The 12,279-nt window shown below is 41.0% G+C and overlaps 1 protein-coding gene across 1 annotated transcript in view; it reads left to right on the top strand.

Annotated features, from left to right (window-relative positions):
* The window catches only part of Cstpp1 (centriolar satellite-associated tubulin polyglutamylase complex regulator 1), a 173,613-nt gene that overhangs the window by 19,265 nt on the left and 142,069 nt on the right, over nucleotides 1–12,279 (top strand). Inside the window, exon 2 of the mRNA XM_052182955.1 lies at nucleotides 6,257–6,359. Within this exon, the coding sequence (XP_052038915.1) occupies nucleotides 6,257–6,359 (103 nt within the window). The remainder of the gene's footprint in view (nucleotides 1–6,256; nucleotides 6,360–12,279) is intronic.

Raw genomic sequence — 12,279 nt, 5'->3', positions numbered from 1 at the left:
ATCCTCTACTTTAGTCACTTCTTGCTTTGTTCGTCAGAGATAACCATAGCTTGTGTGTTGTGCTTGTGCTTTGTCTGTTTCTAGTGTGCCTTTGGGTAGATGAGTGTGACTAGCTGTGCAGCTGCATTCTGGTGGTTTAGCTGCACAGAAGTGAAGATTTTTTTTATAATTAACTTACAAAGTTATAAGTAACTTACAGAGTTTCTCTGTGTTGCCCTGGCTCTCCCAGAACTTACTTTGTAGGCTGGTCTCAAACTCAGAGATTTTCCTGCCTCTGCCTCCCAAGGGCTGGGATTAAAGTCATGGGCCACCAGGTTAGGCAATTAACTATTAATGTAAAAGATTGCTCTTTGCAATGGGAAATATGTACCTTTGGGTAGTACCAAAGGGTACATTGATTTTATATTGTTTTATGAAAGTTAACCAGACATTGAGTGAAAATAACAATGTACTTTCATATTTTTGTCATTTAGATAAAAACAAAGCAAAACCAGAATGTGAATTTCTAAATATTTAGAAAATATTTTATTAATGCTGGGCAGTAATGACATGCCTTTACACCCAGCACTTGGGAGGCAGAGGCAGATGGATCTCTGAGGTTAGACTGGTCTACACAGTGAGTTCCAGGACAGGAAAGGCTACACAGAGAAACCTGGTCTGGAAAAAAACAAACAGACACGAAGATTTTAAAATTTATTTTCTTATTTATCTATCTGTCTATCTATTTATGTAGTGTGTATATGGGGCAGAGGTGTGAACATGCTACATTGTACATGTGTAGAGGTCAGACAATAACCTTTCGAAGTTGTCACACTCAGTTACTCAAAGGCACCATTTTCCCAGAGGTCCATTTTTCCCTTCTACCACGTGGAAACTGCACTAGGAAGGCCAAGCTTGGTGGCAGCACCCTGCCTGAGCCATCCTGCCAGCCGAATCTGTTCCTGCAAGTGCTGTTCTTAGGGTCAGGAGTGCAGCTTGGTAGGAATGTTTGTCTCCCATGTCCAAAGCCCCGACACTAAACTGCCTGTAGTGCTGCTGTACACAGACAGGCTGACGTGGAGGCAGGAGGATCAGAAGTTCAAGGTCATCCTATTTAGTGAGTTCAAGGCCGGCCTGGAGTCCCCGCCTCAAGAAGAAAAGTTAAAAAAGGAATTAAGGAAGTCTGCCTCTTAAACTGCGGAGCTGCTATTCATTGGCTAGTTAGTATGTAGCTTTTCTGTGTCATCTGAACCCCTAAGCGAAGTTAGAGTGTGTGATTCGAAAGCCAATCCGTGTTTATTAAAGGGTAAAGGCCCGCAAATAACTCAACTGTCTAGTTTATCACACGAGCTTCTTTTCTAACGTCCTCAGTGAAGAGCTAATAATTCATGTGAGAAGGGACACATGGAAGATTTGGGGTCTTTCTGATTTTTTTTCTCCTTCTCCCTCCTTGTTTTGTTGAGACAGAGTTGCTTGTAGCCCTGGTTGGTTTTTAATTTGTAACAGTTCTCTTGCCTCAGCCTCCTGAGTGCTGGAATTACAGGAGTAAACTAACTTTCTCTTTGCCTTTGAGAAGTGGGGAAGTCGTTTGTGTGGAAGAACTTCAGCTTTGGAGTCAAATCCCAGTGTGAATCCTAGCTCTGCCTGGCACACAGGCTTCAGCCGGCTCCTTGGCCTCTCTCTGCTGCAAAAGAAACTGCTGCCTATGTCGCTGAGCTGTGTGGGAATCAAATGTGCTCATTTTTCTCATTTCCTCATCCCCTTTGGTCAAGGGCAGTTGGTTAAGTGTGGGCTAAGATCAAAGATGTTCCTATAGATGATGAAATAGCAGAACTCACTGTTTCCTAGGACTAAGATAATACCAAGAAAGATGGAAGAAACAGATAATAAATGTAGAAACCTGGTAACTTGTTAATCCACTTGGCTATTTCTTTATACTTCACAGGATCATATATTGTATGATGTTAGTAATTTATAATAAATCCTAATCTTGAGACTTATAAGCAGTTTACAGCACAGGCTAGTGCCTAATCGGACTTAGTTTCCTCATCCTTAAGAACAGTTTGAATTTAGTTCAGCAGATATTTATTTGTTTTGGTTTTTTTTGTTTTTTGTTTTTTGTGTTTTGTTTTGTTTTGTTTTTCCGAGACAAGGTTTCTCTTTGTAGCCCTGGCTGTCCTGGAACTCACTTTGTAGACAAGGCTGGCCTCAAACTCAAAAATCTGCCTGCCTCTGCCTCCCAAGTGCTGGGGTTAAAGGCGTGGCCACCACCGCCTGGCATCTGATATTTGTGTTAGTCAGCATTTGAGCCTTGAGAACTCATAGAACAAAGGGTGCTTCCAAACAGGGTTGGTGTGAAAGGAAAGTCGGGGTTAAGATACATATGTATACATTCTGCCTTTTCTTATAGCATTATTTCCTTATGTTTATTGATAGCACGTGTAGTAACTCATTAATATATTCCTGGTAAGACTTGTTTGCTCAAGTGTTGAGACTGTTTTAAATGATAATTTAAAAATGAAAATGGTGTAACTGATGTAGGTGGAAATTCTAGACCCCCTCAAGCAAGAATTTCCAAATGGGCTCCCTTATCATTTAATTGTGAAATTAACAGCTAGTACTTTGATGGTATTTATGTTTGGGAAGAGGGTAAAAGGAAACCATTTTGGACTTTCCCATGTAAATTAGGGCTTTCTGAGTAATTAGCAGCTAATAAGTGAATGCTTCCCACAAGTTTAAAAGCTGCAGCTAAAATGGCTATATGATTATATAAAGAATTATAGATACAAGAATCTTTTTTGGTGTTCATTTTTTTTTTGAGACAGTGTCTCTCTCTATTGCCTTGACTGTCCTGGAACTCACAATGTAGATCAGGCTGGCCTCAGACTCACAGAGATAGATCCACATGCCTCTTTCAAGTTGCTGGGATTAAAGGCGTGTGCTACCATGCCCAGTTGGTATAATCTTGGATATAAAATCTTATGTAGCCCCTAAATCTTTGAACATTTTTCTTGAATGGATAAACAGAACTTTATATAAGTGGTCAGGGAGCTAATGTTTATTACATGCAGATGCTATACTGAGATTATTATATTATTGAATCTTTACTATAATGCCAGCAGTAGGTACTGTTTTTGGAGATTAATTTTCCAGAAAGAGCTGTGAAGTTAGGTATGTGCACAGATAGGTGGTCTGACTCATGTATTCTGCTTTAATCTGTAAAGTCAGTATGTAGTAACAATGGTATCATCAAGATGTGTTACTTTTTGCATACTTCAAGTATTTTCTAATGCAGTAGTTTATTATCATTTTTAGTCTTAATCATTTTAAAGCAGGAGCTACTGTAGTATAAAGAGGGAAGGTGATCAGCATAGTCTAAGTCAACAGACCCAAGACGGTTCTGGCCCAGTTTCCATCATTCCTTTGGTTCCTGTAAGGATCAGGCAATGTTAACTTGCACTTTGGTTTTCATTTTAGCATGACGAAGGTATAAGTGCCTCTCTCAGACAATGCTACCTGATCATGACATGTGCAGCTAGGCATTCGTTAATGGGGATTTCAGGACAGTGAAGCCTTAGTGGTACAGGTTGGAAGACTTAATCCTGATCATGTTGTGGAAGTCACAGCAAAGCAGAAGAGGAAAAGCCAGTCTGAAATGTTTCCTTCTCCAAAAAGGCAGCTCAGGTGCCCAGCTATCTTTCCCCTCCGGGGGTGCAGGTGCGCTGTTTGAATTCTTTAATCACTCACATAAATTAAAGCTTATTCCTTTGCCTTTACAAAGAAGTACAAAGGAGCGCTCTCCATGTTTACTGCCAGGCCTTGGACTTACTAAGTCTCATTGAAGTTTGATCAACTGTAAGGATTTTCCGGGGTTGGGTGGTACACTTAACCACAGAGAACACCAGACTGATAAGAGTGCAGGTGAGGACCAGGAAGTGCAATTAGACAGAGCGTCACCCTTGCTCTACAGCCGGGTGGAATTCCCTCACAGCGGAGGTTCTTGCTCCTGTCTCTATGGCTTTTTAACTCCTACCCTTCACCCAGATTAAAGAAAGAGCCAGCATTTTCTAGTTGTACTTTGTGACCTGCGAGGGATGGGGTGAATACTTTGTAGTAGAGTGCTTCTTGGTTAGACACTCAGAAATCCATAGACAAGTCCTGACTTCACATAGGTGCTGATTGGTATGTAGGCAGGGACAGGACAGAGAGGTGTTCACACACGTGACACCCATGTGTGTACACGTATGCCCACAGTTAACATAGACAGGACTGGAACACACCCCTCAGGTGATTTTGCTACACTCAAGCCTTATGTTCTGTATAAAATAAATGTGACTTCTGTGGCTGACCATAACGTATTAGTGATGAGGCGTTTTGAGACAAGCATGGATGTTTAAACAAGACAGTCCTTGATTTTTTTAAACCTCAGGTTCTCTTACTACTGTGAAATCTTCAGCTGTGAAATCTTCAGTGAGTTGCTTTAATTTGTCAAGTCTCAGCTATCCTAACTGTAAAGTAGAAGTCTGCAAATACCTATCATAGGATTGTTGCTAATATTAAATAAAATGATGCATTAGCATGATCAGTACATTATCTGGCATATTGTTCAATAAGTTGGATAGGAGCTCAAAAATGGTAGGTGTTATTTGTAATATAGTAGACTAAGTGTCTGACTGGAAGATATGTATCTGGTATTATTAAGCTAGTAGGATCCCACTCCCCTCTAGTCTATTTTCAAAAAACAAAATTTTTCCCATTCTCCCAGCCCTCAAGATGAGAATACTTTGATTCTAACTACTATGAAAACACTCCCCTGACTTTTAGTCCCTGGAGCTAAGGAGGAGAAGCACCAGGATTAGCTTCTAAGTAGAAGCTCTTTTCTTTTTGCTATCAAAGGGTTGGGGGAGGATACTGGGTTCTCGTACTAGCCTTAGGTGCAGGTAAGTCATCAAAACCCACAGAGCGGAGGAAGGAAGGGTTTGTAAGATCAGTGTTAAATGGGTAGAAGAAAGGAAGGGCAAGCAGCGGTGGGAAGGTGGCTGCACTTTAATATTAGCCTGGCTATATTTCTCTTCTCAGTTTAGTATACTTGATTATGATGATTAATATTTTGAAAACAGAGCTAGAGTTTGATGTAGATTATCTCACAGCTTTGTTCTCATGACCACCTTACAAACATCTTTTTTTTTGTCTTTACATAGAACTATATTATACAGCTTTGTACATTTAATAAAGCTTAAATCAAGTATAAATTAAGTAACTATTCAAAATTAAGCTTCAAAGAGCAACCACTCAAATCCAGGTTCTTCTAACATTAATAGGCTTCTAACATAACTAGGCTCAGAGGCAACATGTCTTTAATCTCAATATTCAGGAGATTATTGAGGCAGAGGCAGGCAGATCTCTATGAGTTCTAGGCCAGTCTAGACTAGACTCCTGCTTCAAAAAGCCAAATAAACAACAAATCTATCTTTCTTTCTATCTATCTATCAATCAATCTATCTATCTATCTATCTCTAAGACCAGGTTTTTTTTTAATTATTAACATATGTCAATTATGGTACAAATTAATGGACTTTACTGTGACTTTTCTATATATGTATTCATAATGTATTGATCATATTCATACTCTGTTTTTCTACTCTCTGTGTCCCAGTCCCTTTTGACTCTCTTCCCATTCCCTAATAGACTCTTTGATACTTTGTTTTTCTGAGTTGAGCTTATTTTGACAAGTCTGTGATTAATTCACACATTTCCTAGTCACAACAAATGCAGGTTGTGTGTACACCTAATAATAAGTGTGTCTCATAAGTTCTTGCTGTTTCCCAAGGTTGATGTTGTATACCTGTAACAGCACTGAAATTTTCATGGTCCCTAACCTTTTCCAGTGATGTTTTAAAATTAAATCTGAATTTTCCCTAGAATTGGATCATCCATTTCCTGAGATACGTTTTGACCTTGCACAGATGGGCAAAGATGGAAGATGTAGAGAAAACAGCTTGCAGGAAAGAGTGGAGCTGAAGCTCATAGTTACTGAAAACAAGAATGGAAGGTGGGGCTGCCAGCCAGTCAGGTCTCAGTGGGTCATGTTCTGCACTCATTTCTTTCGCCCTTTAGGATCATAGCTCAGTTATGGCCATCAAGTTTTGTCTCTCTATTCTAGTCTACTCCCCCAGGGCAGAAATAACACCTTGACTTACATGGCCTTTCATTGGGATTGAGAGGACTTTTTGTTTTTTTAATCTCTTCCATTTTCTTTCTTTCTTTCTATTTGCAGCTCAAAGGCATGTCCTCACCTACATGGAGGATGCAGTGTGCCAGCTGCTGGAGAACAGGGAGGATATTAACCAGTATGGCATTGCCCGGTTCTTCACTGAATAGTAAGTACATGAATGCTTTACTAATTGGGCAGGCACAAAGGAGGTACTTGGAAGCAGGCAGGATATAACAACGTGGTGGTTTGAATAGGTTTGGCCCCTGGAGATTCATGTGTCTGAATGGTCCACAGAGAGTGGCACACTACTTGGGGGTATGGCATTGTTTAAGTAGTTGTGGCCTTGTTGGAGGAAGTGTGCATTGTGGGGGTGGGCTTTAAGCTTTCTATGCTGAAGCTTTTCCCAGTGTGGAATCCAATTTCTGCTTGGCTATCTTCTGATCAAGATGTAGAACTCTCAGCTCCTCCAGCACCATGTCTGCCTGCTCACTGTCTTGCTTCCCACCTTGAGGATATTGGACTAAACCCCTGAAACTGTAAGCCAGCTCTAATTAAATGTTAGCCTTTATAAGACTTGCTTTGGTCAGAGTTTCTACACAGCAATAAAACTCTAACAAAGTTGGTACCAGGAATGGAGTATTGCTGTGATAGGCCTGACAATGCTTTTGTTTGGAGGAATGTGGATTTTGGAACTTTGAATTAGGAAAGTAGTGGAATGTTTTAAGTGGGGCTTAATAGGCCACACTATTAAAAGCATGGAAGACAGTGGTGCTGAGGGTGATTTAAACTGTGGGAGCCTGGCTCAAGAGGTTTCAGAAGAGAAGAATTTTAGTATGTTGCCTAGAGATCTTTCTTGTGTTATTTTGGTGACGAATGTGTCTGCTTTTTGCCCTTGTCTGAAGAGTCTGCCTAAGGCTAAAGTGAAAAGATTTAGACTACTTGTATTGACAAATTTCAAAACAGCCTAGCATAGACTCTGACCTGTAGTTCACTCTTATAAAGAACATTTTGATCGAACGTTGCAAGCTGAAAAAGGAAAAATATAAAATTTATGATTCAAGGGTTAAAGGGTTACCAAGAAGTAGAATGAAACCAAATCCTGTGCTCAAGGAGATAAACTGATTAAAGATATTAATTGGAATTAAGGGAATGGTGACCTAAGGGTAAGATCCCACCCAGCTAAGCTTCTATTTTGTGAATATTCCCCAAGGGACATTGCCACTTATTCTAAATAAGCAATGTGTTTTTACATGTTAGGCATTATTATGACCTGGTTATTGTCTTTTTCTTTTTAAAATATTATTTATTTATTTTTCTTTATGTGAGTACACTATAGCTGTCTTTAGACACATACCAGAAGAGTGTATCAGATCCCATTACAGATGGTTGTGAGCCACTATGTGGTTGCTGGGAATTGAACTAAGGACTGCTGGAAGAGCAGTCAGTGCTCTTAACCACTAAGCCGTCTCTCAAGCCCTGACCTGGTTATTTTCATTTGAACTTAAGGAACATATGATTGTGTGTTAAGTTGACAAGGTGTATTGACTGGTTTTGTGTGTCAACTTGACACAAGCTGGAGTTATCACAGAGAAAGGAGCCTCAGTTGAGGAAATGCCTCCATGAGATCCAGCTGTGGGGCATTTTCTCAATTAGTGATCCATGAGGGAGGGCCCAACCCATTGTGGGTAGTGGCATCCCTGGGCTGGTAGTCCTGAGTTCTATAAGACAATGACTTGAGTTGCCAGGGTGGGTTGGTTCCCTAGGAGGGACTTCCCTCCTCTTCTTAGAGGTGAAGGGGAGGGACCATGTGAGGGGGCCCTGAGAGGAGGGAGTGGCTGTGATTGGGATGTAAAGTGAATAAATGAATAAATTAATAGAGTTAAAAAAAAAAAAGCAGGCTGAGCAAGCCAGGGGAAGCAAGCCAGTAAGCAGCACCCTCCATGGCCTTTGTATCAGCTTCGCCTCCAGGTCCCATCCCTGCTTGAGTTTCTCTCTTGATGTCCTCCAATGATGGATTGTGATCTGGAAGTATAGGCCCAATAAACCCTTTCCCTCCCAACTTGCTTTTTGGTCATGGCATTTCATTGCATCAGTAAAAGCCCAACTAAGACAATGATCAGTAGATTTGGCTGGTGGTGATGGTGTAGCAGCAATGAGTCTTGGTTGGGCAGGTTTGTTGAGAGCTGCTCAACGTTTAGGAGCAAGAGCATGCCTTTGGTGCCACTCCTTTGTGTGTCTCGTGACCGGTCAAGGCTATAGCAATTTTTTGATCCATTAGGTACATTTCTTTAGGTTCTTTATGACTTTTGTTTGTTGGTTTTCCCTTTTAAGGTTAACAATCTGTTTTTAAATTTTATGTGTATGAGTGTTTTGTCTACATGACTATCTGTGCACCATATGCATGCCTGATGCCCACTGAGGACAGAAAGTGTCAGACTTCGTAGAACTGGAATTATAGATGATTGTGAGTCACCATGTGATGCTGAGAATTGATCCAGGGTCTTCTGCAGTGGTGGCTGGTGCTCTTAATCCCAGAGCCAGCTCACTGGTCCCATCCCTCTTAGGATTTTTAACTTTGCCCTTTATTCACAACACTCACTCTGATTTCCTTTATTTGGTGATTGTGTTCATGGCTACCTTTTCTCTTGGACTTGATTTGGTTGCTACGCCTGTGCACTTTTCTTTTCACAGGATGTTGTACTAATTGTTTAATGATCATATATTTTTGAAAGATCATATTTCGTTGAAAAGGACACATTAAATGTTTGAAAGGGAACATGATTACCATTTTGTGAATATCACCATACTGGTTTTGTTTTGTGGATTTGGTTTTTTTTTGTTGTTGTTTTTTTTTGTTTTTTGTTTTTTTGTTTGTTTGTTTGTTTTGTTTTGTTTTGTTTTGTTTTGTTTTTGAGGTAAGGTTTCTCTGTATAGCCCTGGCTATCCTGGAACTCATTCTGTAGACCAGGCTGGCCTCAAACTCAGAAATCCGCCTGCCTCTGCCTCCCAGAGTTCTGGGATTACAGGTGTACGCCACCACTGCCTGGCTACCATACAATTTTTAAGCTAATTTAAAATACTTTAATATTCATGAAAGGTTATGCTAAAGAAACACAGGTGGGGTTAATTTTATCAGTTATTTTATATTTATTAGTATTATTACTAATATACCCTTTCTCTTGTGTTTTTGGGATATTCTAAAAAAGGGGGTGTTAACCTCTGACAGCTTCCATCTTCCTTGAATATAAAGGTGTCTTTTCCACTCTCAGGTCTCCAGAGGTTCTTTGGACATCAGGCAGCTGTTCTAATGGCCTAAACAACGCGGGTTGTCATTAAAGGAGTGGTTGGCTCTGCCTCGCTCTTTTGCTGTGTTAGAGTTCTCAGAAATAAAATTGATGAAATATAGATTTCTTTTTCTTCTCCTTTCTTCATCTTCCTCCTTCCTTCCCTCCCTCCTTCCCCTCCCTCTTCCCTCCTTTCCTCCCTTCCCCCCTCCTTCTTGCCCCCCCCCCCCCCATGGTCCTGTGGATGTGGATGGAACCTGGTGTCTTGCTTGTATTAAACAAGCATTCTACCATTGAACCACTTTCCCAGCCTTAAAAACTAGATGTTTTTGTACACTGGAATTTTAAACAAGGCATAGCCATGTTTGCCTTTACTGACCTGACAAGGTTGAGTTTCTAGGCCGTTTCATCTGTACCAGCTCTTTGGCAAGTCTTTGCCAAGTAAAATAAGAGTCACCTGGGGAATGTTCTTCCTGGGCTCCTTCCATTCAGCACCCCCCCCCCATCTCCTTTATATAGCTTTCCACTGTGCTGCAGGAGCCTTGTGGGTCAGCATCCTTGCTTTCATCTTTGTTTGTCCAGCATCGGTATGGTGTGCACTAGCTTGTAAAGATGTTGGTAAGAGTGTTTTAAGCCAGGTGGTGGTGGTGCACACCTTTAATCCCAGCACTCTGGGAGGCAGAGGCAGGCAGATTTCTGAGTTTGAGGCCAGCTTGGTCTACAGAGTGAGTTCCAGGACAGCCAGAGCTACACAGAGAAACCCTGTCTCGAAAAACCAAAATCCCCCCCCCCCCAAAAAAAGAGCGTTTTTAAATACGTTTGAATTGGTAACAATCAGTCTGCATTTTATGGTCTGGTATACTGGTCTACTACTCTTATTCTTGGTCCTCTTATACTATTCTCTCCCCAACCCTCATCTGTTGTTGATTTCAGAGGGTAAAGCTCTATATTCTTCTCTTCAAAAATTGTATACAGCGTACTGTAATATTTCAAAATCAGACTTCGCTCACCTGTGTAAATGACACTGAACTCTAGAGAGCCAGTGTGCTGTTGGCTCCTGGTAGGTTTTGACTTTGTTTGTTTGTTTTTTAATTAATATACTAATTCACTGTTTAAAAATAACCTCAAGATTTTTTTTCATAATATTGATGGAAACCTAGTTGCCAATCAAGTTGTTTCTTTTTCTCAGAAAACTAAAATTTATATAAGGTATGTGAACAGCACTCACTGACACTTGTACAACTCTGTCTCAAGGGAAGTTATTTTGATATGTGAAAAGTGAGCCAGCAGTAAAGCAGTGAAGACATTTAAAAAAAAGAAAAAAGGCTTGAAGCTCTGTGCCGGATGGGAAGTCGTAGTGGTGGTACTCACCAAATGATGGGAGCTGAGGTCTTCCTTTGTGAATGTGATTCATCTAGTGACAATGCCCACGTTCAGGGACAGGTTCATAGTGATTCATTCGTAAGAGAAGATGACTACTGTATGGAGAAGCTGCTCTCTCCTGGCTAACCTGGGCAGACTTCTGAACTCCAGGCTGAACCCCTCACAGTCAGGTGAGATGAACAAAGCTGGACGCACTCAGCACTAATGATGCCGACAGCGTCAGTTTTTAAACCCCGACTGTGCCTCCTCTGCTGCAGTTCTTTGAACTAGGCATCATTATTACCCCTATTTTATTGATGGAGGCTTCTCAGTTTAAAAGTAAAAGAGCTTTAAGTTAAGAAGCTCTTTGTCAGCGTTTGTCAGAGTTAAGAAATGAAATATCACCTACAGTATTAGAAAGTCTGCTGCTCTCTCCTGCCTCCAGGTGACCTTCCCCCCAATGTTACAGGAAGCCTATACATTAATTTTTTTTTAAGTCTCTTATTGTTTGGACAACTCTTGAATTCTGCCTGAGAGCTATGTCATCCAAGCTTATCATGTAGCCTTGTCTGGTAACCTTTGGGAGATCAATTAGAGCTTTGAATAACAGTAAGCATGACTTTGTAAAAAGCACATAATTATGTATACTTCTGTCTCGTCAAGCCCATGCCTTTCTATACGTTGATAGGCATTTCTCAGAGGCCTTTCTGCTGGTTTGACCTTTCACCTGTAATGTCACTTTGATTGCTCATGTTTGCAAACAAGTCCCTAAGTGAAAGGTCTCAAATGAGGGGTTCAAGAGGGACACTGAGATAGATTGTTGGGGATGTGGGTTTTTTTTTTCCATTTTAGATAGAGATACGGTAGTATTCCTTGTGTTAGCTTCTGTGGTTTTTGTTTATTTGTTTTGTTTTTTAAAGATTTATTTATTATTATATGTAAGTACACTGTAGCTGTCTTCAGACACACCAGAAGAGGGCATCAGATCTCATTTCAGATAGTTGTGAGCCACCATGTGGTTGCTGGGGTTTGAACTCAAGGACCTTTGGAAGAGCAGTCAGTGCTCCTAACCACTGAGCCATCTCTCCAGCCTGGACATGGGTTTTATTAAAAAAGTTAACTCCATGGACATACAGAGAACAGCACAGCAGGGGTTCTAAGGAGAGGAGGTCAGGGACCACATGGCAGAAGTGGTCTTACCCCTTTCTAAAGATGGTATGGTCTTATAGCACAAGCCTGTAGCCTGGTGCTCTGATACCCAGGCAGGAGGCAGGGGAATTGTTGGGGAACAGGGTGAGTAGCAACAGTACTCCCTTTGATGAAACTCATTCCCCCAGGTGAGAGATCTTGGCTCTTGGAAGTCTGTTAGCTAGGGAGTCAGGACATTGTGTCAAAAGGAGGCCCTGTTGGTCTCTGAATGAGAAGGGCTGCTGAACGTAT

Source organism: Apodemus sylvaticus, chromosome 5 (assembly GCF_947179515.1).
Source record: "Apodemus sylvaticus chromosome 5, mApoSyl1.1, whole genome shotgun sequence".
NCBI lineage: Eukaryota > Metazoa > Chordata > Mammalia > Rodentia > Muridae > Apodemus > Apodemus sylvaticus.
This window is presented reverse-complemented; position numbering and strand designations above follow the sequence as displayed.